The 26,691-nt window shown below is 49.3% G+C and overlaps 1 protein-coding gene across 7 annotated transcripts in view; it reads right to left on the bottom strand.

Annotated features, from left to right (window-relative positions):
• CHD4 (chromodomain helicase DNA binding protein 4) overlaps positions 1-18,359 on the bottom strand; it is a 29,975-nt gene extending 11,616 nt beyond the window's left edge. The window contains exons 1-25 of one of the 7 annotated variants that reach the window (XM_053894665.1): positions 18,230-18,359; positions 17,187-17,364; positions 13,408-13,529; positions 12,974-13,189; positions 12,641-12,759; positions 12,274-12,515; positions 11,897-12,024; positions 11,515-11,650; positions 11,184-11,362; positions 10,755-10,994; positions 10,030-10,233; positions 9,702-9,907; positions 9,197-9,328; positions 9,020-9,116; positions 7,973-8,164; positions 7,076-7,276; positions 6,773-6,910; positions 6,375-6,496; positions 6,107-6,280; positions 5,614-5,755; positions 5,397-5,528; positions 5,164-5,281; positions 2,751-2,875; positions 2,230-2,467; positions 1,891-2,066 (exon numbers count right to left, since the gene is read on the bottom strand). In XM_053894665.1, the coding sequence (XP_053750640.1) occupies positions 1,891-2,066; positions 2,230-2,467; positions 2,751-2,875; positions 5,164-5,281; positions 5,397-5,528; positions 5,614-5,755; positions 6,107-6,280; positions 6,375-6,496; positions 6,773-6,910; positions 7,076-7,276; positions 7,973-8,164; positions 9,020-9,116; positions 9,197-9,328; positions 9,702-9,907; positions 10,030-10,233; positions 10,755-10,994; positions 11,184-11,362; positions 11,515-11,650; positions 11,897-12,024; positions 12,274-12,515; positions 12,641-12,759; positions 12,974-13,189; positions 13,408-13,529; positions 17,187-17,286 (3,879 nt within the window). In that variant the 5' untranslated portion in view covers positions 17,287-17,364; positions 18,230-18,359. The remainder of the gene's footprint in view (positions 1-1,890; positions 2,067-2,229; positions 2,468-2,750; positions 2,876-5,163; positions 5,282-5,396; positions 5,529-5,613; positions 5,756-6,106; positions 6,281-6,374; positions 6,497-6,772; positions 6,911-7,075; positions 7,277-7,972; positions 8,165-9,019; positions 9,117-9,196; positions 9,329-9,701; positions 9,908-10,029; positions 10,234-10,754; positions 10,995-11,183; positions 11,363-11,514; positions 11,651-11,896; positions 12,025-12,273; positions 12,516-12,640; positions 12,760-12,973; positions 13,190-13,407; positions 13,530-17,186; positions 17,365-18,229) is intronic. The other 6 variants (XM_053894663.1, XM_053894668.1, XM_053894666.1 and 3 more) reach the window with 6 other exon arrangements.
• Positions 18,360-26,691: the final 8,332 nt, after the last annotated feature.

Genomic DNA, 26,691 nt, shown 5'->3' with positions numbered 1-26,691 from the left:
AGGGATATAAAGTATGAGCCCCACACTAGGTATAGAGATTAGTTAAAAATATATAATCTTAAAAACAATTTTTTTAAAAGGAGGAGGAGCTCTTTATGTAATTTATTTGGACTAAATCTCCAAGATTATTCAAATGGACAAAAAGCAAGGTACAGAACATCATATATGACAACTACTTTTGTGTCTAAAATGAAAAGGGAAAAAAAAATAATAAAATGAAAAGGGAAAAAAGTGTTTATGTGTATGTATGTATATATAGGCACATGCATGTATACATATGTATGAATGTAATTTGTATGCACATAAAATACCTTTAGGAAAATATACAAAAAACTGAAAACTTCAGTTATCCCCAGGGAGGGAACTAGATGGGAAAGAGATATCTTGGTATCTTCTGAATTTTGAATGTGAATTACTATTTATTCAAAAAATACAATTTAAAAAATCTTATAAGGTAGATGGCAGCCACAGCTGCTAATGACAGGGCCATTTGTATACCTGAGTAGTCAACAGCAGAGGTTATCAATGGGAGGACCACCCTCCCTTCCCAACCATTCAGCATGTGCTGCCCCAAGCCAATCACCCCTCCATGCAGTCACTGCCCCAACAGAAACACAAAGCACCTTACAGGAGGGCAGTTTTGACTGAATACTACAGCCCATACACCTATGTCAGACTTCTCAGTCACAGTTCCAACAGAGTCTAGCAGCATCATCTCCAGAAGAAAACAAAGAGAACAGGTATATATCAGAAAAACACAGCAATAAGGGGGGGATGGTTTTGAGTTGGAAAGCTGGGAAAAAGATGGCAAAGACTGCCAGAAAGCTACGCCAATTCAAAGAACTCTGAGTTGAATGGTCTAAAGAGGACCAGAAGAAAATGTCTATTTGTTTTTTTCATTTTATACTCTACTTTTGGGGGAGAAAAAAAAATTTTTTTTTAATTTTTTTTTTTTTTTAATGTTTATTTATTTTTGGGACAGAGAGAGAGACAGAGCATGAACGGGGGAGGGGCAGAGAGAGAGGAAGACACAGAATCAGAAGCAGGCTCCAGGCTCTGAGCCATCAGCCCAGAGCCTGACGCGGGGCTTGAACTCACGGACCGCGAGATCGTGACCTGAGCTGAAGTCGGACGCTTAACCGACTGAGCCACCCAGGCGCCCCATGGAGGAGAAAATTATTAAAGAAGCCACACATTCATCAGTTTTAGAGTTTTTTTTGTTTTGTTTTTGGTAAAAAAGGAAGGGAAGAGAAGAAAAAGGGAAAACAGTCTATTGCTATAAAAAGTACAGGGAAATAGGGGCACCTGGGAGGCTCAGTTGGTTAAGCAACTGACTTCGGCTCAGGTCATGATCTCACAGTTTGTGAGTTGGAGCCCCACATCAGGATCTCTGCTGTCAGCCCAGAGCCCGATTTAGATCCTCTGTCCCCTTCTCTCTCTTTGCTCTTCCTCCACTCACTCATTGCACACACGTGCGAGCGCTTGCTCTCCAAGATAAAAATATTTAAAAAAAAGAAGTACAGGGAAATAGGCTGCCCAGATATGTATCTCATCTCCTGCCTTTTCTCCCAAGAGATTTGAGATAGAAATCAAAAGTTTATTTGTAGGATCAATAAACTACAGAAGATAAAATGAGATTGTGATAAGGAAGAGCTAATATATATATAAATGTTTTGAGTGTGAAATTTGGCTATGAGTTTCCTGATAGCCACGGCAAAAATGAGAATGTGACTGCCCATGTGTGATAATATTTACTTTCAAAGAGGTATATCAATTCAATGTACTGATTTACCTACAGATGTTTTCCTCTTGTCTCAAATACCATCCTGGTCGCAATAACAAATTCCAGACCAGTCATCAAGCACAGCATTGCCTTGGACTCATACTCACCCCCATCTCTTCTTCCCGCACCACGTACTGGGCCACTTTGAATGAACTCAAATATTCATTCATGCCCTGCAATTCTGTGTCTTCTGTCTCATCCTGGTTACGGTCCAAAAGTCGCTCAATGGCCTTGTCATCATAGTGGATAACACTGCTATCTTCTCCCTCTTTGTTGTCTCCTCCTACAAAGAATCAGGGGTCCATACCCTCAAAGTCAGATTCAGCAGCTGCAGTGAAAAAGCAAGTCCCACAGGACCCTAGGTCCAAGTCTCAGGACCCTAAGTATCAAATATACCCTTTAGAGAGGCCAAGCCCCACACCAAAACAAGTTCCTGACTAGCTCACCTCCATCTGTGGCTTCATCCTTAAATAGTTCTTCAGTGCCAAACTTGAGGATGTCATCAAGCTCCTGTTTGGACATGGATCCAGTCTTGGAGCCCAGCCCAGGCCGAACCACTAGATGCGTCAGCATCATCTTCTTCTTTGCCACCTGCGTGATGCGCTCCTCCACTGACGCACGGGTCACAAACCGATATATCATCACCTTCTTATTCTGCCCAATACGGTGAGCTCTACTAAAAGCCTGAAGGTGGGCACGATGCAAAGTCAGAAACTGAAATAATCCTATTTTCCTGCTTCTGCATTTGCCTTCACACAAACTTCCCCCCCAGACCCCACCTTCTCTCATGTTACCCCCAAATTAAGACCTTGGCTAACCCAAACTCTCTGGTTCACAATAAGGTAAAAGACACAAAAAGAATCTACTGTTTTCCCCTGAAACAACTAATTCCAGATGGTGGAGCCCTCACAGAGAACACTGCATTACCAGTAGGTTACTGTATATGAAGGCCACTACCTCTGCTCACCTGGATGTCATTATGGGGGTTCCAGTCAGAGTCATAAATAATAACTGTGTCAGCAGTGGCCAGATTGATTCCAAGGCCCCCAGCTCGAGTAGAAAGCAAGAAGCAGAACTGTTGAGCACCCGGTGCTAAGGAAGGAACAAAAACCATTAGAAGGGTCTCCTGAGGGGCACCTGGCTGGCTTAGTCAGTAGAGCATTTGACTCTTGATCTCAGGGTTGGGAGTTCGATCCCAAAGTTGGGTGTAGAGATTACTTAAAAAATAATAAAAAAATCTTAAAAAAAAAAAAAAAAAGTGTCTCTTGAATTCCAATTAATAAATGTAGAAAGAATGTCAGAAATACAAAACCTCATCAGGCAAACATCAGAGTAGTAAAAGTCTGAGGAGAAACAGTGCATGACCATAGTCTCAAATACCTCTTTCATCCAGTTATGTAACAGATAAATCGTGGGGGTGAAGGGCACAGCATAGAGAATATGGTCAGTGATACTGTAATAGTGTTGTATGACAGATGGTAACTACACTTGTGGTGAGCAGAGTGTAACTTTTAGTTACCCAATCACTACTACCCTGCACACCTGACACTAATGTTAACACTGTGTCAAATATACTTCAACTAAAAAAAAAAGATATTTATCAATTACAATGTGAAAAAGAGTAGCTTTACAGTGGAGAAACTAAGCAGGTATCACCTGAACTGAAGGATCAAGGTTAACATTACCAGTAATGAGACATTATCAACATCATGTCCTCCCCCTGACATGATATACCAAAAAGAACACTGTGGGGCACCGTAGTGGCTCAGTCGGTTAAGCAACCAACACTTGGTGGCAGCTCAGGTCATGGTCTCATGATTCGTGAGTTCAAGCCCCACATCCAACTCTGCATTGATGGTGCAGAGCCTGCTTGGGATCCTCTCTCACCCTCTCTCTCGCTGCCCCTCCCCCACTCATTTTCTCTTCCTCTCTCTCACTCTCAACATAAATAAGTTTAAAAAACATGGAGGGGCACCTGGGTGGTTCAGTTAAGCGTCCAACTTTTGATTTCAGCTCAGGTCATGATCTCATAGTCTGTGAGACCGAGCCCTGCAAAAGGCTCTGTGCTGGCAGCACAGAGCCTGCTTGGGATTCTCTCCTCTCTCTCTCTCTGCACCTCCCCTCCATGTGCGTGTGCAAGCGTGCACACTCTCTCTCAAAATAAATGAACATTTAAAAAAAAGTTCTTTAAAATAAATGGGGGGGGGGGGGGGGGAAGAACACGGCATTGCTTCTATGGTATTCTTGTCCAAAAAGTCTAAAAACCTCAATCTACTCATGAGAAAACATCAGACAAACCCAAACTCACAGACATTCTACACAATAAATAACCAGCAATCATAAAAAGTATCAACAGTAGGGGTGCCTGGGTGGCTCAGTGGGTTAAGCAGCCAACTTCACTCAGGTCATGATCTCCTGGTTTGTGAGTTCAAGCTCCATGTCAGACCCTTTGCTGACAGCTCAGAGCATGAAGCCTGCTTTGGATTCAGTGTCTCCCTCTCTCTCTGCCCCTCCCCGTCTCACACTCTTGTCCCTGTCTCTCAAAAATGAATAAACGTTAAAAAAAAATTTTTTTTTTTAAGTATCAGCGGCACAACAAAGGTAAGAATGAAGAAATATGTCAGACAGAAAAAGACACAACAACCAAATGCAATGTGGGATCTAATACTGGATCCTGAAACAGGAAAAGGACATTAGGAGGAAAACTGGTGACATTCAATTAAGGTCTACAGCTTAGTTAGTAGTATGACATCACTCATAATTTCCTGCTTTTGACAGTTGTACTGTGGTTATATAAGTTGTTATCGTTAAGAGAAGTTGAGCAAAGATATATGTGAACTCTGTATTATTTTCTTCCGACTTTTAAGTCCAAAATTATTTTAAAATAAAAAATGAGGGGGCGCCTGGCTGGCTCAGTCAGAAAGAGCGTACAACTCTTGATCTCGTGGTCATGAGTTTGAGCCCCATGGTGGGTGTAGAGATTACTAAAATAAATAACCTTTTAAAAAAATAAACAATATAAAAAAATGAGGAGGGGGGAGGGGTGGCTACGGAGACAAGTCTGCCACGAAATTGCTAACTGAGCTTGGGTTAAGTCCTGCTCCCTCTGTGGGCCTCAAGATACAATGAAAAGGGTTAATTAAATACAACGCTCTTCTTCCAGCAGAAAGAACGAAGACTCCAACAAAATAAAAAAAATCTGCTAGGAATAGTTCAACACATTCTTCCAATCAAGGCATTCAAAAGCTTTAATTCTTCCATATCAATTGACAAAAACTCAAAAGAACCACACAGAAAAGCAGATACACAAGAACAAGTAATCCATCCAAAGACATGAGTCAATGAGAATTCCTGGATTGAAGGTACTCCTTTCCTCTTACCATTGAAGCGGTCAATGGCCTCTTGTCGCATGTTCCCAGTTATCCCACCATCAATACGTTCATACTTATAACCTTCATGTTCCAAGAAATCCTCCAACAAGTCCAGCATCTTGGTCATCTGGAAAAGGAGCAGAGTTTAATTAAAGGGGAGTCAGATGGTAATTGTTTTCCTCACGTCACTGAGGGTTGTCTACTGCTCCCTCTCAAAGCTCCCAGCTCCTCCCACACAATACCTGAGAGAAGATGAGTACACGGTGCCCACCCTCCTTAAGGTTCTTAAGCATCTTCTGTAGCAGCAATAATTTTCCAGATGCTCGGATTAGAGCACTGCCATCATACATGCCATTAGGCATTTTAGGGGCTTCCTGAAGAAAGAAGCAAAAAGAAAAGAACGCTGAACAAAATGGAGCAATTCCAACCCAGTGAAGAACGAGAGGAGGCACAACATACCATCGCAGCCACAGGGAAAAGATATGGGTGGTTGCAGCACTTCTTAAGATCCATCACCACATTCAGCAGAGAGACCTGGTTGCCACCCCCTCGAGCATTGAGTGCTTCAAAATTTCGAGTGAGGATGTACTTGTAGTATTTCCTACATGGGCAAGACAAAGAGAAGTCAGATTCAAGAGCCTTCATAGGACTTATAACCTTTATACAACTCCCAAGACAGTCCCAAGGTCTGAGATCTTCCTTCCAACATATCTTGCTTCAGGACTAAGGAAACCTAACAAGCACCACCAACACCAACAGCACAAACACCATCATGTTAAATAAAGTACTTAGTAAGAACTATGACTAGAAACAATTAGGTTTCTGTAGACTTTGCTTGTTCCTGTCACCAGATGCCTTGAAGCAGAATGCAGGGAGGAATAAGAAACACTTGGCAAACTAGTAGATGTCTATCCACAAAATGGAGTCAGTGCTTCTGTCCCTTCTGACTTACTTCTGCATGGGGCTCAGCTCCACACGCACAATCAGTTCTGTCTTGGATGGCATATTTTTGAACACGTCAGCTTTGAGCCGCCGCAACATGTGAGGGCCCAGCATATCGTGCAGTTTTTTAATCTGGTCTTCCTTGGCAATGTCTGCAAACTCCTCCAAAAAGCCTTCCAAATTGCTTCAGAAAAAGAAAAGACAGTCATATAGGAAATGGGCAACAGGAAGAATTAGAAGCAGAATTATCAGCTGATTACAGATAAACACACACTTACTGGAACCTCTCTGGGGTGAGAAAGTTGAGGAGATGAAACAACTCTTCTAGATTGTTTTGTAATGGAGTCCCAGTCAGCAACAGTTTGTGTTGAAGTGAGTAACCATTTAAGACCCGGAAGAACTGGAGAAGCAGATGGAGAAGATAAAATTCAGTGAAAAGAGGGCTCCAGTGTACCTTTCCAAACTAAGCTATTTTGCTGCCCAATGGTTAAGCTGCCATCTCCCCTCCATTTCCATCTCCCTTTTAAGGTCTGACCACCAAGGAGTATCACAAGTAAGGAAGGAGTGCAGAAGCCATTTGACCAGTTCCTCTCCTCCTAACACTCCCCTTAATGAGTAGGTGGCACTAAAAAACTAAAACTGGAGGCCATAACCTCCCTCCCCACTTCCTTCTCACCTTTGACTGATTGTTCTTGAGCCGATGCGCTTCATCCACAATGAGGCATGCCCAATCAATGGAACCCAAGATAGCCATGTCAATGGTGATCAACTCATAAGACGTCAGCAGCACATGGAATTTCACAGATGCCTCTTTCTGCACAAGCAGGTGACCCGGTCACTAATGTTCAACTCCTCCAGTGCAGGCAAACCCAAGGGACTTTCCCTCCCCCCAACTGTTATCCTTCGGCCTCACCCCACTCTAAGCAGACTAAGCCCACAGCAACAACTCTCTAAGGTGGTCTCCCTCCCAGTGAGATACCTTCATGCGAGAGGCTTTCTTGCCACCACGAATGGCGTTGTCTTCAAAAGAGAACTCATTCTCTCGGATGATAGCACGGCTGTCTTTGTCACCCACATACGTCACCACATACATATCTGGAGCCCACATTTCAAACTCCCGCTCCCAGTTGATGATGGTAGAAAGAGGGGCACTCACTAGGAAGGGGCCTTTGGAATGACCCTTGGAGAAAGAAGAGAAGTGGCAGAATAAGGACTGAGGGCCCCAACACAATGCTGGCCCAGCGCCCACCTCTACACTAGGACCAGCTGAGGGCTGGCACGTGTGCTGCTGCTCCTATCCTCACCTTTTCAACGCCCTGCCTACTCCTTCCCACAAAGTCACACTCGCCTTTACAGGGAGTTTAAAACCCAATTTCTTCCTAGAAGTCTTTTCATGCTAATTCCACCCACAACTCTGCTCATCTCAACAGGTATTCTCCCCCCAAGGACTGAGGCTCTATGCATCCACCACTGATTCTACCCAAGGTTCCATCCACTCAGTCTGTCTCTATGTACACATGTCTGTCTTAGAGGCACTTGGGTGGCTCAGTTGGTTAAGCATCTGACTCTTGGTTTCAGCTCAGGTCATGATCTCCGTTTTGTGAATTCAAGCCCGACATCAGGCTCTGAGCTGCAGTGTGGATCCTACTTGAGATTCTCTCTCTCCCTCTCTGTCCCTCCCCACTCGTGCTGTCTCTGTCTCTTAAATAAACAAACTTAAAAAAAAAAAAAAGCGTCTATCTTCATGTCATTCCACAGTGTTCTTCAAGGTCTGGGACCAATTTTTTTCTTCCTTTTTTCTTTCTCCTCATTGTGTGAAAAGACCACGAACACGAAATACCCATACACAAAAACCTCACAGCCCCAACTTTCGTACCTCCTTGTAGAGAGAATAGAGGAAGACTGCTGTTTGGACAGTCTTCCCAAGGCCCATCTCATCAGCCAAGATGGTGTCGGTGCCCTGAGCCCAGGAGAAGCGCAACCAGTTCAAGCCCTCCATCTGATAGGGGTGCAGGGTTCCACCTGTAGCATCCAAGTACTCTGGCTGTCGCTCATACTTCACTGTTGGCTGAAGAATGAAAGGAAGAAGTCAAGAGCTGGCCAGGAACTCCCTTCCTTCCGTAAGACAGAAGCTGCCTCCTCTTCACACATCCTCACTAGATCCTCAAGAGCCACAAAGAATTGTGGGGAGGGGCACCTGGTTGGTGCAGTGGGTTGAGCATCCAGCTTCAGCTTGGGTCATGATCACAGTTTGTGAGTTCGAGCCCCACATCAGGCTCTCTATCAGCACAGAGCCCACTTTGGATCCTCGGTCTCCCCCCCTCTGCCCTTCCCTGCCCCCTTCTCTCAAAATAAACACTAAAAAAAAAAAGAAAAGAAAAGAAAAGAAATGTAGGGGGAAAATATCCTTAATAGCTATTGTAATTTTGTGTTTTATTTAGTATCCTCCAGGAAGCAAGGCAACTAACCTATCAGGCGATCAGAGATCTTGGTCTTACAATCTCACGAAAGACACATCATAGCCTCCCTAGCAATACAATAATTCTACTACACAGGAGCCACCAGGTAAATAATCATATGTTCCCCCTGGAGTCATCTTTTTCACCTTAACAGTCCTCATATTATATTACACAAATAAAACCACAGGAACTGAACCCTGAATTAAGGGTCAGAAGACCCAGGTTCCGATAAGTTTCTTAACACTTTCTCAATCGTAGAAAGCATATGTCCTATGTTTTTATTTTTCTGATGATGCAAAGAGAAAATGATCCTAGCATTTCCCTCGTTCACAGAGATGTGGAGAAGTGGGGAAGCATTCTAGCTCTGAAGTTCCTACTGGCAGAGTGCCATCGATAGACTGGAGGACACAAGATATATCGTCCAACCCAACAAATTGTGCCCTCCCTCTTCTGCCCCAACTCACATCAACTGTTGGAGTTTCAGGAGGCCTCTCCAACTTCCTCAGCTTCACCTTCTTGAGCTTCTTGCCTGGTCGTCCTTCCTCACCCCTCATTAACTCCCTAAAGAAGACAGACAACACAAGGCTGCCTAAGGTCCTTCTCAGTAAGAACCAACTCCACACCTCACCAAAGTCACCCACCTGTGGTTCCAATAGCTCTGCTTGAACAGGTCGTAGTCCTGTATCTCCACATCCTCACTCTCCCAGGATGCCTGATCATAGGGTAAGTCCCGCCACTTGATCAAGTAATGGACATGGCCCTTCTTATCCACACTGCAAGGTCAAGGAGAAAAAAAGTCCTCAGAACCAGAAGGCCATGCTCCTCTTCTCCTAAGTAAGCCTCGCTTTCAAATACTGCCAGTAATGTATGTTCCAAACAGACTTCTAGGAAGGCCAAATGCCACATATATGGAGTCTCTACCATACCAGTCTCTGGACCTAAAAATACATCTATCTAGTCTTCTATGGTTCAAATACCAGGATTCAGTCAGTTAATAATAATGTATGGAGCATACATCTCTTCCAAGTTTAAGTTACTGGTGACATCTGTTTCCTCAATTCCTTTGGCAGCAGTCTCCCGGTGGACATGCTGCCTATTTCCAGCATGCCCAAGACAGCCACCAGTCTGGCCCAGCTCCTCTGGTACCTGTGGTTAAGAATTCGGTGGATCATCATCCACTCAGGTTTTATCCCATAGCGATAGAAACGTTCCTCCATCTCTGCAAATTTAGGGTCTTTGTTCTTGCGCTTTCGGCTCTTCTCTTCATCACCACCAAAGTCCCCAGACGGTGGTTCATCCATATCGTTCTTCCGCTGGTAGTTTCGAAACATCACTTGACAGTGCAGCTCCAACTGCAAACAGAAAGGGGTTGATTCAGTCACTGAGGAGTGGCATTCACTCCTTCCATCCACAAGGCTGTTTTTCATGACCCTCTCCATTGTGGCCCCCAGATCTCTAGCCTTCCCAGGTTTACCTGCAGTTCAGACACCCAGGAGCAGTGCCAGTAAGACATGCCTTGCCATTTCACAAAGAACTGCCGCTCTGGCCGCCCCTCCAGGGGCTTAGGGGAGGGAGTATTGGGATCAGCATCTGGAGGCCGAGGCACTGGTGTGGGAGATGGTGGCTGACCCCACTTCCAGATTAGAATCTTCTGAACTTTGCCCTTAAGAGCTGGACACTGAGAGAAAAAGATGATTGATTCAACACCAAATCATTACCAAGGGGAGGAAATGATACAGCCCACAGCCTCAACATTATCAAAGAATTATTAAAATAACACTTCTCATTTTAAAAAGAACCATTCCAGTAAAGAATAATAGAACTCCCTCTCTCCACTTCTGGAGCCTAGAACTCCTCTCTATGAAGCAACTGAAAAGCAATTAAGTGGCCCTATTAAACCATTCTAAACTACCAAGACCTAATGGATGCTCTAGGATGGAAGAACACTGCTCTACTCTCCTTAAGAGAGCTGGCAGAGCATCAACTCCTCTGTTCAAAGTTAGTCCTACATTTTCCCAGGCAAAAGTATCCCCAGACTGCATGAGAAAGGAAAATACCTATCTCAGGGCTAAAAGATACAGTTCTCCAATGACCTCTCCTGCACCTCAGCCTCCTGATGCCTACGTATAGAAGAGATAAACCCTTCTGCTAGATTACACTATCCACACATCCCACCCTGGCTGGGGTCAGTTAACTCACCGTACAACGGGGACAGAGCCATTCACCATTAGGGATCTCTGGAAGTGGGGGGTTCAGACAGTGGATGTGGTAGGATGAAGGACAAGTGTCACAGCAGAGCAGCTCCCCACCGTCTTTACAGACACGACAGAATTCCATATGGTGGTCATCCTCCTCTTCAGGGTCTCCTCCAACCTCTTCCAGGATCTCCTCACCCTCCGAATTGTCCTCTTTAGCCTCCCACTGGATGCCTTCCTTCTCCTGCAGTAAAAGTCCAGAGTCAGATTATTACCACCCCCCACCCACCCACCCAAGTCTGAACCACACTCATCATTTTTTTGAATGTTTCCCAAAGTCCACAGCAGCAACACCACCCAAGCCCTAAAGATCTTTGATCACCCCACCCTTCCTCTTGAGGGTTCCAAAAAGCCACAATGGCCAGGTACTCACGCAGTGTGGGCAGCTCCACTTGCCCTCAGGAGCCTTCTCCATATCCGGATCCAGGCAGACCATGTGGTAAGCTCGGGGACAGGTATCACACAGGATGATCTCACCGCCTTGCTGGCACACCTCGCAATAGTCCTGGTGGTCTGTCTCATAACCATCCACAGCAGTCACCTCCTCCTCGCCTGGGCAAGGAAGAGGGAAAGCCCAGTTATTAGAAAAAAACTACCTCCCCCCACCCCCTCTAAAATAAACCAACTCCTATCTCCTTAGGGAGATTCTTCCCCAGTCATCCCCACCCCATCCCATCACACACAGATACAAAAAAGAAACACACCTTTCTTCTTCTTTTTAGTGGTTCGGAGTTTCTTGCGGCTGCGGCTACTACGGCTGGTAGAACCATCAGAAACAGAATAGCTATTGATACTGGCATCATCGAAGTCAGATTCCACATCTAAGTCATCATCCTCACTCTGACAGAATAAAAAAGGAGAAGGTTAGAGGTTGAAGCCAAGGGAAGGGGAGTGCTAGAGAAGGGATTCCTCTTTTACTAGGGATGCTAGAATCCCAGCAAGGACTATCATGTAAGGAGCCTAGTCACCTTGTTCTAGGGCCAACTCTCCCCATGCTTACATGCCTACTGTGAAGGCTAGATCCCGACATAGGTAACATCCTATCAGATTTGGCACCCTCACCAATGGGATAGGCTGGGCTCTCACCGAGGATCTCTTACGCTTAGAACCAAAACCTCCCAGCTTGATTTTCAGGGGAGCTACTTTCTTGGGTTTAGGCTTCTTGGCATCAGGTACACGAGGGCTGCCCTTGGGCTTCCTCCGAGCATTGGGACCTAAAACCAGAAGAGTGCAAGTAAGATCATACAATCCAAATGCACAGCAAAGAGCAGAAAGAGGGGAAGACAGTAAAGTGTTCTCTACCTGAGCTGGTTTCCCCGTGTCCAGCTTCCCAAATGTCCCTCCTAAATCCAAGATTCATTCCTCCCTCCCACTTCTATCTTTAGGCTGACAGAAGAGCATCTCCATGTTTTCTCTGTCCTTATATCCCAAACCCACATCAGTCCCATTGGGTCCCATTTCACCTTTGCCCTCCTTGGTCTTGGCCTTGCGGATAGGCACCTCCACAGGGGGAGGAGGTGGTGCAACTTCAGTGGCCGTCACCATGCTCTCCACCACAGCCACTGCTGCTGCCGCTGCTGCTGCCACTGATGCCCCAGAACTGCCTTTGAAGGGGTTGTTGGTGCTAAACTCACGCCACTTTGCACCCAAAACCATCATCATCTTGGAGACAGCAATCTTGGGGTTTTTGGCAGCAATGAGGGGTCTGGTGGAAAGATGGACAAGAACAGCAAAGAGGGAAAAGTTTAAGAATAAAAGAGAGAGAGAAAGAGAAGTGAAAAGAGATTACAGAAGCACTCTCCTCCCCTAGCCCCAAAACCCTCTTGTTACCGGACAAACTGGCTAAAGGCCTTGTAGTTGGTGAGGGTGCGATAATCCTCCTCTGAGAACACATGGTCAATGTCTTCCATGCCCCAGTCTTCCAGGAGCTGAGCGGACGATTTAGGTTCCTGCAGAGAGAGCAAGGTCAAACACCTGACATCTAGTGCCCACCCCTGCTCAGGGAATGAGCTGAAACAAAAGATTGCAAGACCAGGGGAGGAGAGTGGAGAGAAAATCATTATAAACAGGGAGAGAAAACATTCTAAGGGGCAGTGGAGTATCTGGGAGACAAAAGACAGAAGTTGACAGCAAGCATAGGGAAGAGGACAGAGATCCAGGCACCTTTGAATCATCATCATCGTCATCCTCCTCCTCCTCTTCCTTCCTCTTGGATTTGCTCTTCTTTTCTTTCTTAGGTCCAAGCTTCTTCTTCTTCTTCTTGCCAGGGGTATAGTCGCTGCCCTCACTGTCTGAGCGCAGAGCCACCTCTTCCTCCTCCTCCACAAACTCCGGCCCCTCCCCAGAGCTGTCCCCCAGCTGCCGGCATAAGAGCATACGCTGGAGCAGGGAAGGGGGAGAGGGAGAGGGAGACAGACACACACATGCTACACACATGCTGACCTCAGGACAGCCCTGAGGCTCATCCCCAGGACCTGGCCCACCACTCCAGAAGAAACAAATGCCACGCCACCGCGCCCCCCACCCCACGCCTCAACCTTTCACAGAGCTCCTCCGTTCTTCCTCTTATTCCCCAAAACATCCAGTCACCCACTCACCTCCTTTTTTTGGCGCTTGCTCTTAGGGATTTTAGGGTCCCGAGGCTTCTTAGGCTTTTTCTTCTTCTTGAGCTTTGGAGTCTCTGCTTCTGACAAATCCTCTTCTGGGTCCTCTTCATTTTCTACACATAGTTGGCAGAGAAAGGTAGGTAGAGAATAGATCAATAGCAAAAGGTTAGAGCCTAATCCAGAGGCTTTAGACTTTATTCCCCCACCTCTTGTCCCAGATTCCACTGAAGAGAACTGCTATACTCTCCACAGAAGGAAGCTGATACTCAGGACAAAAACAGACAAAGAGAGAGCTGTATATACCCGAAATAGGCCTGCCAGGCCAGAGCAGGCCCACCTCAGGCAGCTGTCCAGACCCCTGCCTCCTTTCCCTCATCCCTAATAGGAGTCCTCTATATGTTCACCAGTGCAGCTGAATTAAGCTGCTAAGAGTTAACCAAATAAAAGAAATAGGTCTAGCTCTCCTGTAACTGGCCACCAAGTATTCTATAAACCAGGGAGTGAGAATGAAAGGTCCTACCCAGAAGGCCGAAACAAGAGAATACACCTTCACGACATTCCCAGAATGGTATCAGTTCAGGGGTCCCATAAACCACACCCTTCACTCCCCACTTTGGGTCATCACTGCTCAAAACCACCAACTCCACCCCACCCCCCACCAAGCCCCAGGTTCAGTTGCCAGCCCAGTATCACACCCACTCTCAAACATAATTTCCTTTCCCCATCTCCAGCTCCACTGTTCCTCCCAGCTTCTCCTGGGTCAGTAGCCTCTTCTCCCCAGGGGCCCAAATCAGCCCAGCTGTCACCATCCCCTCCACACACACACACACACACACACACACACACACACCGCCCCCCCCCCCCCATCCTCCTCCCATCTGGCTCCACCTCCTCCCCTGGCTGGGAGCACACACAAAGCCTGGGGTAATACTGAGAGCTCCTGGGCAGGGATAGGTGGGAAGGGGCACAGAGGGGGAGGAGAAGGCCAGGAGGCAGCTTCCTTTGTAACTAACACACATTCACACCAGCTCCCTCCTCCCTCCTCTCTCTCCTTCTTCCTAAGCCACCCCCGCCCTGGGAGGGGGGGGAGTGGAGAAGGGAGTGGAGAGAAGGAGGGAGTGCCTCACCCACTGAAGAGAGGGAAAATGGCTCCTGACCGCAGAAGCCAGCCCAGGGCACCCAGCTGCCAACATAGGACAGACAGGAAGTAGCAGGGGAGGGGGGTGGGGTTGATAGAGGTAGCCGGGGAAAGACTACCCTCACAAAGACTTCCCAAATTACTACCTGGCCCCAAGTCCACATGCCACTTCTCCTAACACCTATTCTGGGATGACACAGTTCTCAAGAGGCCACTCTAATGTCCTACGCAAAGAAACCCAAGACAGACATGAAGGTAATACTACAAGAGGGACGAGATTACTCCCTCAATCATAATAATTGTTTCAATCATCAGTACTAAGATTTAACAAAGGCTCAGTAGAGCTGCGGTCAGAACATAAAACCTCAAATTTCTGATATCCAAAAGATTTACGTTGAGGAATGGGAACCCACCAGAAGTCTCTGAAACTCAGTTTCCTCCTCACCACCTACCTTCCCCAAGAGTCCAAGCAATAGATCCTAAACCACCTCTCACGGATTAGAAGGAGCCACCTATCCAACATATGGGAGTGATGTCTACACCAAGAAAAAAGGAGCAGCACCTGGACAGTGCTGGACAATAATATGCTTCCTTCAATCCTACACATGCTCTTCGCTCCTGACCCCCAGAACTAGCCCTAATATGCTTCTGACTCCGCCCTTCTTGAGCAAGGCAGATACTAGGGAACATGAGACATTAAGCTTGACAAAGCACCATCAGCCTCCCCCCACTCAGCCCAGGATCAGGCCAGGCACAAGAAAGCCCCTCCCATTCCCTTGGGAAAGGAACACCAGCCTGGATCTTACCAGAAAGAACCATTTTCTTAAGGCTGCTCCCCAGCAATCCCCATGTCGTCCCCCTCACTAATCAGTTAAATCTTTCGGTTCCTCGTCCTCCTCCCTTCCATAAAAGCTGGAGCTGGGCACAAGGACAAGCCCAAGCAAGTGAAGGGGACACCCATCCACCTAAGACCCCCAAACTTCTCAGGCAGATAATGTGCTGACATGACAAGCAGCAAAGTGGCTGAGACATAAAAGAAGATTTGGGAAAGGGGCAGGAATGGGGTGTGGCAAGTGGAAAAACTGGGTCATGCTACAGCTTGGGGCAGAGTTCACCCTGGGAGCCTGCACAGCTCCCAATCAACATGGGGGGGCAGCCCCAGACCAAGGCCCCAATGGGAAGCCAAGATGTGGAACCAATATTGGCTAGATAGCACTAGTCTACTTCTCTTGCCCCTCACAGAAAGGATCAGATCAGGTTACTAATACCACCACCCCACCCCCACCTCGGGCAACAGCACAGAAATTTGCCACCTTGCCCTACACAAGGATGATGAGACTCAAGCCTAAGTTTCTCATCCCAACAGCTGAAGACTCAGTAACACGACTGCCCCTCTCCAAAGAGACCCCAGTTTCAAATGAAGACTTTCCACTTAGAAAATGCCCAATGTAGAAACATCTTTCCCAGAACACCTCAACTTGCTGCTGGAGCTAAGAAGAAGGCAGAAGTGAAAAATGTTTGATGGGAAACAAAAACAGAACCAGCAAGCTCCGGAACTTAAAAAAAATAAGTAAATATAAACAGAGAGAATAAAGAAATGGCATGTCAAAAAAAAAAAACAAAAAAACAAACACCTGGGAAAAAAAAGGTCAAGGAAACAAATAGGTGACTTAGCTAAGGGCTCTGAAAAAGGAAAGACAGGCGAGAGAAAGACATCCACTTAGATGCATGACATCAATCACCATTTGAGAACAGACAAGGGCTACTCCAATCAGGCAGGATGGTTATAACCATACGAGTTTGGCCAGTCCAAGGAGCCACCCCCAAACACAGACAGAACAACCCCCAACACACCTACACAAACACTTCAGGCCACCAGCCCAAACCCCAGGCTACCTGCGCAGAGGTAGAAGCCTCTAAGAAAAAAAAAGTCTGGATTATTTCCACTTGCCAGAGAAAGGGGGTGCTCCCTAGTATAACCTTCAGGCTGTGACATCCTACCCCTAGCCCCCATCATTTCCCCACTCGAAACATTCCAGCAACCTGCAGGCTAAAAGCGCTCTACAACCCAGCTGAGGAGCGCAATTCAAACTTCACACAGTTGAGACAGCACAGAAAACCGGTAACTGATCAGAAGCTAAAAATAATCAGATAGAGAGTAACCAGCACTCCCTCTCTCCTTTCCACAGCAGCAACCACAAGATCCTGCTAACACAGATGCCCGGCTGGTCTCCAGCAAGCAATCCTCAACACCCACCCCCACCCACCCCACCCCCCGCCCCCCGCGGTCCCAGCCACCTGCATTTCTCCAAGGACCCACACAAGGTAAGGTCTGCCAGCCCAGAGAGCTCCCTCAACGGGGACCTGCATAGCATTCCTGAAGACCAGACAGTGCAGCAAGCTTGCATCTTGGTCCCAGAGCCCAGGAGGCACATGGCTTCCACCCCCTCCCACAAGAGCTCCGCAGAAGGGAACCACTCCCTTCGGATGCCCTCCACCTCAGACTCTGCACAGAGAGAGAGAGAGAGAGAGAGAGAGAGAGAGAGAGAGAAACTCAACCCTGCCTCACCAGAGTCGCTAGGGAGGGCCCAAATGCCTCCTTCCTGCCCTGGGCCCTTGGGGAAGATGTTACCTGGGTGGGGTGGGGGCAGGCTGTTGTTCAAAAGTGCATCCATATCCTCCTCCTCGCTGCCCGCCGAGCAGGGGGACGGGGAGCCCAGGCCCGACGCCATCCCCTTCCGCTCCCGGCCAGGGAATTGGCCCAGCTGCTCCTGCCTGCGGCCTGGGGCCCTCTACACTGGCCCGAGTCACTGTGCGGGGGAGGGGGGGAAGAAAGAGAGAACAGTCAGTGACGCGCACTGTCCCCCTCCCCCACACCCACCCGCTCTTTCCGCCCACCACCACCAGCGGCCCCCCCACCCCAGCCACCCTAGCAGGGCACCCGAACCACTCAGGCTGAACTTAGTTCCACACTCCTCGAGGGCAGCCCGGAAGCCGGCTCCCCAACTGGAGCCCCCCCAGATGAACGGGAGCGACGCCCCCGAGGGCAGGCTGGTGCAGGCTTGGGGAGGGGAGAAACCGGGCTGGACCGAGCAGGGTGTGACGGGGGGAGGGGGTGTCCGAGTGGCCGCGGGGGGGGGCCGGGGGAGGCGGCAGGCAGCGAGGCGCTCGGGGACACAAGGTCACTTGGGGGTGGGGGGGCGCCTCCCTGCGCCTGGGGAGGGGCCAGTCCCCAGACAGGGCAGCTCTCCAAAGGCTGTCCTCTGGGACAAACTCAGGTTCTCCAGAGGAGCCGCGGGGCCGAGGGGGCGTGGAGGCTCAGGGCTCCAGGGGGCTGGAGGTAGGGACGTGGGGGCCGAGGGAGCGCCCACCAGGCAGGGGGCCGGGCCACGTGTCCCGGGGGGCAAGTGAGCAAAGGGCGAGGGGGCGGGCGCCGGGCATTGTGGGAGACCAAGCCCGAGGTGGGAGTCGAGGGGAGCAAGACTCCGGCCGGCTTAGGGCGGGGGAGGGGGGGGCAGGGCGCCCTGCAGGCCAAGGAAAGGAAGGGTCAGCTCCTCCAAGCAGGGGGCGGTCCGCGAGTCCCGGACGTCTGAGGAAGGGGTGGGTGGAGGGATGAGCCTGGGGGCTGGTCGGGCTGAGAGGGGCGTCTCTTTGGGAACCCCGCGCTCTCCTCACCCCGGAGCCGCCGCAGGTCGCGCTGGGTCCGGCCCGGTGTCACTCCCGCTCCGGCTCCTCCTCGCCGCGGCCGAAGGGGGGAAAATGGCTCCGGCTCCGGCGTCGCCTCTTAAAGGGCCCGAAACACCGGCCGGGAAATCCCACCGCACAGGCCCCGCCCCCCCACGGACAGCCCATAATAACCTCAACCAACTCTAACCCCCCCTCCACTACCGCCACCCTCCTCCTTAGGTCTCCCGGGCAACCCCCGCCCCCTCGTCGCTCAGGCAACCACTGGCCACGCCCCCTTCGAGCGCGCGCGCGCGTGTCACCCGGGCAACCACCCACCTCCTGGCCATCCCATAATACACACGGACACCCCCCCCCCACACACACACACACACATACACACACACACACACACACACCACCCCCCCACACACACGCACTCCATACACCTATATGCCAAGGCTGTTGACATCTCATAATATTGCAGACCTTTTGCAACTAACCCTTTCCCCACCTCAGACATCCCATAATAGCCACCCTTTGCCAACTTCTTCACTCTTGGCCCTAATGCTGACATCCCATAATAATTCGTCACCTCTCCTTCTCATGGCCATCCCATAATAAGCACCCCTCCCAGCACTTCAGCCTCACATCCCATAATATTCATCCCCATCCCCCACAGACATCCCATAATAACCACTCTTCATCCACCCCCAGTTTGATATCCCATAATAGTCAGAAACGCACCCCCCCACCACATTACAACAACGGACACTTCGGCCTCCTCCCACACACATCCCGTAATAATCAGTTTCCTACTTTCTATACTGGCATCCCATAATAACCAACCCCCTAGCCTGCAGGGGCTGAGGGCAGCTCAGGCTAGGGTCTAGATCCTCACACCAGCACCCTCAGCCTTCACACATTTCATTCTAACTCCACAGCTCATGATAACCACTTCTCCCTGTCAAAGACATATCCCATAATGATCAGCACCCTACAGAGATGGTCATCTAATCTCCTTTCCTCTAACACTGGAAAGATATCCCATAATTTTACTCCCCTACCCCACACCCTGATATCCCATAATAATGTCAAGGAGCCTGTGGTCCACCAGACATACTATAATACTCCTAGCACAATCCAGCCTCACATCCCATAATGCTTCATCTCCAGCCACCACCCCTATACCTTTCCAGCCAGGCATCCCATAATATTCATAGTCATACCTCCCCCACCTCCACTGGCTGTCAGTCTATTCTAACAACCAGAACCACAAGGGTGAAGCAGGCTACCCACACTGCCCTGTGCCCGCCCCAACTTGTACACACCTTCATCCCTTTCTGGGCCAAAGCAGTACCCTGGCATAAAGCCTCTTGCTGTCTAGGACAAACCCTACCTTTCCTCATCTCACCATTTCCAGACACTCAGGAACTGAGAGTCAACCCAGGGTCCCACGCAATCCAACCAAAATCCAGTTATTCTCCAGATACTTACCTCCAGCTCTTAGTTTTGAGTAAGACCAATCAAATACCATGCTGGCCAAATGAGCCATTTAGATAAAGTTTAATTTACCCCACAGCATCCCATAATAATTATAAACTCCTATTTTAGAAAGGAGTCTTTAGACTATTTCTCAACATTCCAGCAGTCCTCCTCCCACCTCACCCTGCCTCCCCCAGGTCAGGTGGTCCATTCATCAACACACGTGGGTCACTCCTATGGATGGACATTCCACCATAATGTGAAATGAGGATCCTTCTATATAGATACCAAGAGTCTAGACCTGCTTTCCCTCTACTCACTCACTGCTACTACTCATGTTCATCCAACAGACGTCGACAACTGTGTACCTAGTAAGGCACCAAGCTGGACACCATGGGGAATGCAAGGACCCCAGATGCTTCCCTCCAAGAAGTATAAATAATCCATCAAACTATGAGAGAAGATAGAATATCCGGTGTCCAGGAAGAACTACTGAGTGCTATTTCCCATTTCCTGTTACAGAGAATAAAACAAATCCCAACTGATCTCAGGAAAGATCAGATTCCAGGGTGGCTCAGTCAGTTTAGCATCCAGCTCTTCATTTCGGCTCAGGTAGTGATTTCATGGTTCGTGAGTTCAAGGCCCGAGTCAGGCTCTGGGCTGGCAGTGCAGAGCCTACTTGGGATTCTCTCTGTGTGCCTCTCTCCTGCTCTATCTCTCAAAATAAATAAATAAACTAAAAAAAGAGAGAGAGAGAGAGAAGAGATCAGATCCCAGTAGAGGTTCTTAATAGTCCTTCTAGAGGGTGGAAGGTATTCCAAAAGGATTTACAATATAGATGGGTAATCAAGATATCTCCTATCTGTTCCCTACCAAACTAAGGGATTTTCATTGGAAAGCAATGTTCAGCTATCCAGTGTTTCTAATACTGAAATCCTATAATATCATCTGCCCTCCTTTTTTTTAAAGTTTATTTTTATTTATTTTGAGAAAGATACAGAGAGCAAGCAGGGGAAGGGCAGAGAGAGAGGGAGAGAGAATCCCAAGCAGGCTCCACACTCAGCATGGAGCTGGATGCAAGGCTGGAACTCATGAACCATGAGATCATGACCTCATCTTGTTGCAGCCTCATTCTCCATCCAAAAAAAAAAAAAAAAAACCCTTTGATGTGTAATATTCACCATCTTCCCTCCTCCCATGTACAAGTCAGCATTCCGGGATGCCTTCTTCATTCAATTTTGTCACAAGGTAGCCTTTCAACATATACCCTCCCCTTCCCTAATTGGGCCTATCCTGCAGGTACCTTGGGGACCCAGCCCTAGAAAGTCCAAGAGCCCAATCTTAAAACCCTTTAGCTCTCAGAGAACCTGAACCCATAAACCTGTCACTTTGCCCTCTTTCTGATTCCCAGAGAACCAGGATCCAAGTGAAAATGAGTGTCCCATCACCACTGCCTGGCTGCTCTGAACCCCCAAGCCCGAGAGCATGTCTGTCTTTGCTTTCATATTCCTTTTTCACACAAATCCAAGACCTGTGGCAGTGGGACAGGTTGAAGAGAAACTTGAACTTCCTCCTAGGAGGGGCCTTCCTGATCAGACGTGAGTAGGATCAACCTCACACCATCTCTGCGTTGCCCTCCTAATCTCAACTTTCCTAGAGAAAGGGCCTGGCCAGAGGACTCTGCCCTCCCCCTGGAACCCAGGGCTGGAGATCTGGCAAGGACAAATAAATTCAGGAGAGACAAGAGCTTGCTTTAGGAAGTCAACATACCTTTGTTTCTAAGCGGAGCACAAGTGATGCTGATACATCTTTCCACCAACTCTTGCCTGACTTAACTCCCTGGACAATCCTTTTGCCACATCCATGTGGTATGCAGACCCTTACCCCCATTCTGCAAAGCTGCCACGGTCTTCCTCATTCAATTCTCATGACACCAAGATTGGGCCCCATTCATTTGTGCAAATCCTCCCCCATGATTGTTCCGAGTACTAAAGATGAAGCTTGTACTCATTTAGGGGAGAGGAGGGAGCTCTTTTAAGATACCATAATGTGGGTATACCTTCTTTTAACTCCTTTGTATACAGAGCCGCCAGTATCTACTGTGCCCTCCTCTCTCTCCTTTTCTCTAGGGGATCCAGCCTGCCTCTCAGCCTCAAATTCCCTTCTGTAATATCTCCATCTGCCCCACAGACTTTTCATCATATATATACCACATTACTACAATGATTCGTAATGTAAACCAGGAAGACAGTTTTATAACTGGGTAGTCACAGCTTTGTGCATGATATAAACACTGATAGCTTTTGTCCCCCACAGCCCTCCCTGCCCCTATCCCTGCAAGTTCTACCCACTTATCCCCTTGTCATCTTACTCCCCACCTCTCCCTGCTACCGCCACAAGAATGTTAGAATCCCTTTCTCTCTTCTTGAATTCCAGAGAAGGCTGGGATGTGTGTGTTTATGTATTGCTTTTGTGGTCTTTATGCTTCTATGCTCCCCCACTCCCTACCCTGGCCCCATGCTACCCTTCCAGATAAATTATAAATAAACCACTAGCATGATTGGCCCACAGAGACTAAGGGTGGGATAATCTCCTGATTAACGCACCCAGGGGGACAGCCTCTCTAGCCGGTTACCTTAGAGTTCTGTTTCCATCCCGTGGTACAGAAGAACCTAGAATAACACTCAGAGTGGGTTGTCCATGGAGTTTTCAGCACATGCTCTCTCTGCATCTCCGTTCTGTGTAAGCCCCAGAAACTCTGCACATAAGAGGTCTAAGAGACCAGTGTTCTCCTGCTTTATCAGAAAAGGAGTTTGGAAAGACAACATAGGGGAAAAAAAGCCACAGTGACAGTGCATTCTGATGGCTAGACAGGATGCAGGTCGCGCAGGGCTTGAGGGGTGGGGGGGGGGGGGGGGGGGGGGGGAGCTGTAGTGACAGGCTAGGCATTTGTCCCTCAGAAACCAACAGAGCCTCTGTTTCCTGGGTATGACTGCAAGGTTGCAAAGCCCCCCCTGGCCCAACCCTGCTACCTGAGCTATGGTCCCAAGGCTCAAAATCCAGGAAGGCCAAGGGGGAGGAGAGTACTTGGGTACTGTGTTCACCCAGGAGCACCACTCCCTCTGATGTGCCACACAGCCAGAACACCAGAACGCAGGCGTTCTCACCGCCAGCCCAGCTCTGCTGGTCCTGGACTCAGCGACCATGCAGCTCACAAGCTGCAAAAGGACCCAGGTGTCCAGGGTTCAAATTCGACCAGCTCCAGCCTGCCCCAGGGGCCCCTTCAAACATCTGTCACAGAAGAACCTCTCCAGCCAGTTACTCTTGCCAGGCCTCAGGTCTGGCTCCAGGGCTCACCCCACCCTCCACAGCTCCTTTCCCTCCCTCTTCCTTCCTTTCCTTCCCCACCCCCCACCCCTCCCCAGAGCTTCACCTACCCAGGACAGCCCCACCCAGCTGTGCAGGGCACATCCCATAATAATCCTTCTCCTTGCTAGCCCCCACCCCCCCCAAAAAAAGAGAGGCGGCCATCCCATAATAGCCACCCACAAGAGACATTCCGCGGTGACCGCCCCCTCCCTGCAGAGCTGCCGGGAGCAGCCATCCCATAATAGCTGGCCGCCTGTTTTACTGGTTACGGCTGTGGAGGGAGCTGGAGAGGAAATGGAGGGGAGGGGGGAGGGGAAGAGGATCAAGGGCCCCCACTTTGTGGAGGAAGAAGAGGGAGGAGAGTGGCCCAAGGGGATAGGAAGCCAAGGGGACACCGTGCAGGTGGGAGGTGTGGTCCACTGGCCACCACAGCCCTGCTTTGGGGCTTGCTCCCCATTCTCCAGGGGCTGCCTTTCCCCCTGAGCACCCTGGAGGTGTCTGCTAGTCAGGGGAGATGCCTAGGATGGGTTGAGGTGCTCAAAGTGTGTGCGTGTGTAGGGGGGGTGCATTTCAGGTGTTCCCCTTGGACCGTCTGAGAGAGAAGGCAGACCTTAGAGTGGATGGAAAGAGAGTAAGGGGTGGGGGGGCTGGAGAAGAGCTCCTCAGGCCCTCCCCATTCTGCACCACCATCCCATAATAATCCCCCCAGCCCCACTCCCCCTCCCACACACGACATCCCATAATATCTTCTGGAGAAGCAGTCCCCGCAGTAGGTACAAAGAGCTATCCCATAATATGCTCCCCCACCCCCACTCGCCACCCCCCCAACTTGGCCCCCCCCTCAGTCACATGCAGCCGGTGCCATCCCCCGCTGCTCCCCCCTCTGGCCACCGAAGGCCTTGCCAGCCCATAATACTCTTGCCTCTGGTCGCAGGAGGCCTCCAGCCCATAATATTCCCTTCCACCACCACCCCCCCTTCCCGCCCCGCACCCCTTCCTCCCGCCTCCAGTTGGATCCGGGCCTCACCAGCCCATAATATTCCCCAGTCTCCTAAGGCTGTTCCAGCCCATAATACTCTCCCTGTCTCCTAAGGCCTCTCCATCCCATAATACTGCCAGACGCCTGACCTGTGGGCCAAACCCCAGCCCGTTCCACACATCGAGGCTGTGTCAGCGCCGCTGGTCTCCCTCCCTGTCCCTCCCTCCTCCCTCCTCAGCGCTTTCCCTCCCGGGCTCTCTCCCGCCCTCCTGCCCTAGGCCCCTCTCCGGGCCCCACCCTGTGCCTGCCTGGGCCCTTACTTCCCCTCCAGCCTCCTCTCTTGCCCTTTCTCCTTTGCTTGGTTCTTCATCCCATGCCCCCTCTCCTCTCCCTTTCAGGCACTTTTCTACCCGAGACTCCTCTGTCTGTGGGATGGACATTATTAGGCCTAGTGGGGAGACAGTGCCCCCAGAGGGCAACAGGCCAGTCACTGCCCCTGGAAACTGTCTACTTGACCTAGCACCATGGAAACTTGCCCAGCCTGCCTTGCCCACCCATCCCCTGGCCCTAGTTCTGATTGTTGGCAGAGCTCTGTCTGGGTGAGGATTCACCTTGGAGCCCTTGCTGCCTTCCAGAAACACTCCCCTTGGGCATCACAAACAGACTTTACCAATAGCATCTCCTCCCCACACTCCTGTTGAAAAGAGAGCTCCCCCTTATGGGATTTCTCTCAGGTGCCCTTCAAAGGTGATCTCATGGACCTCTCAACAACCCAACAAGTAGATACTATGATCCCCATTTCACAGAGGAGAAAACAGAGGTTCAGAGAGTTTAAGTGTCTTGCTAAAGTCACATTGTCAAGAAGTGACAGAGCTGAAATTAGTACCACCTAGGTTTGTTCAATTCTGAAGTTCTGAGAGCCTTTGTGTTCCCCAAGGCCTGTGTGAGAAACTGCACTTTTCAGTGCTATCTCCCCTGGAAAGGATATGGCACGGTGACCACCCAGCCTCCCTCTGTCTCAGGGTCTCCTAAGAGTGAAGAAGAAAGTCCATGTTGTGAGATTAAACACCCCCCCTCCCCATTTCCTCCATGGGACCCCAGGTGGCAACCCAGTAGGAATTTTCCTCAAGATCGTTCAGGGCTGAAAGAGAAGCCTCTCTGCCGCTTTGGGACCCCTTACCTTGGCTGTGATTCTCCTGAATTTGTTTTATTTCAAGACCAATGATTGTGTGTCTACTCCCACCTACTCTCACCCTGTGGAGGGACCATCCAACAGAGGAGGCCGACTTTGAGGAGAACCAGGGGGAGGTCCCCTCTTCAGCTTAGTTGGCAGGCAGTCAAGAGTGCTGCCTTGGAGATGTTGGGTACCTCCTGGCTGGGGGAGGGGAGTCACGGCCATCCTGCCTGGATGTTCCACCAACTTGCTACTCCCTTCTGAAGCCTCGATGGGACGTATCTCAGGGCTCAGCACAACTGGAACCCTGAACGAGTCCAGTTCTCTGCACTGACACAGCCGCATTGTGTTCTGCACAGGAATCTGAGGCAAGGGGAGGGGGAGGGGGAAGGTGTGCTGGAGGGTGAGTGGGTTAGGAGCAGGGAGGAAGTATCGGGAAGAGGGAGCAGAGATGATACAGCAGATTCAGGGGGAGAGAAGTCATCAAGAGAGGTGGCCTGCGTGAGGAGGGAAGGAGGAGTAAGGAACCCAGGGAGGGTGGATGTGACAGAGCCATGAGAAGGTGGGAAGCTCGAGGAAGGGGAGAGACAGTGGAATGTACTGCAAAGAGTAGGAGTTTGGGAGCCAAATGGATCCTGTGCCTCTTCCTGGGTGTGTGACCTTCAGACTGAAGCTTCTTTAGGATGTTTTGTTTGTGAAATGGGGATAATAATTGTCCCTAACTCACAGGGTTATTATAATTCTCAATCACTAAATAATAATATAATAATAAGCACTACACTGGGATCCTCGCAAGTATTTTTAAAACTTGTTAATGCTCCTCTCTCTCCACCTAGGATGTTCTCATTTTCCTTATTTGGACTTTCCTAAACCTCAAAAAGGGTGACTCTAGGACGTGGGGTGAGGGCTCTCTCTGGATTTCCCTACGTGTCACCTCTATCCTACTGCGCACTCAGTAATTGGAGAATTCTGTGAAAATGGCAGTGGCTACAGGTCTTCTTAAACTTCCCCAGCCTGTTACTTGTCAGGTTCTTCTGTTCATTCCTCCTCTGCCTGCCACATCTCCTTAATCTAGTCTTGCCTCTCTGTACTCATGATAGAAACTCTTTGGATGTGCTGAATGTGGGGAAACAGTCCACCAGAACTTAGACACCCGAGATTTCACACTGGAGAGGACCCATTTCCATCCACCTCCACAGGCTATGGTCACACTTCTCTTCGACAATTTTAACAGCAGTCTGACCCGTCTTCCTTTCCCTTTAGATTCCCCTCCTCACTTCCCTACAATTTATCCCACACTGTTTGCCAGAATGAGCAAAACCCCACTCAGGAACCTTTACGGGCTTCCCACTGCCAACTAAATTAACTGCCAACACCGACTCCCCATTCTTGAATCTTGTATCTTGAATGGTAGTTACTGACTTGACTATGCTCCCCCACTAGATAATAAACTACTCCACACCAAAA

Source organism: Panthera pardus, unplaced genomic scaffold (assembly GCF_024362965.1).
Source record: "Panthera pardus isolate Hobbes unplaced genomic scaffold, ASM2436296v1 HiC_scaffold_6, whole genome shotgun sequence".
Taxonomy (NCBI): Eukaryota; Metazoa; Chordata; class Mammalia; order Carnivora; family Felidae; genus Panthera; species Panthera pardus.
This window is presented reverse-complemented; position numbering and strand designations above follow the sequence as displayed.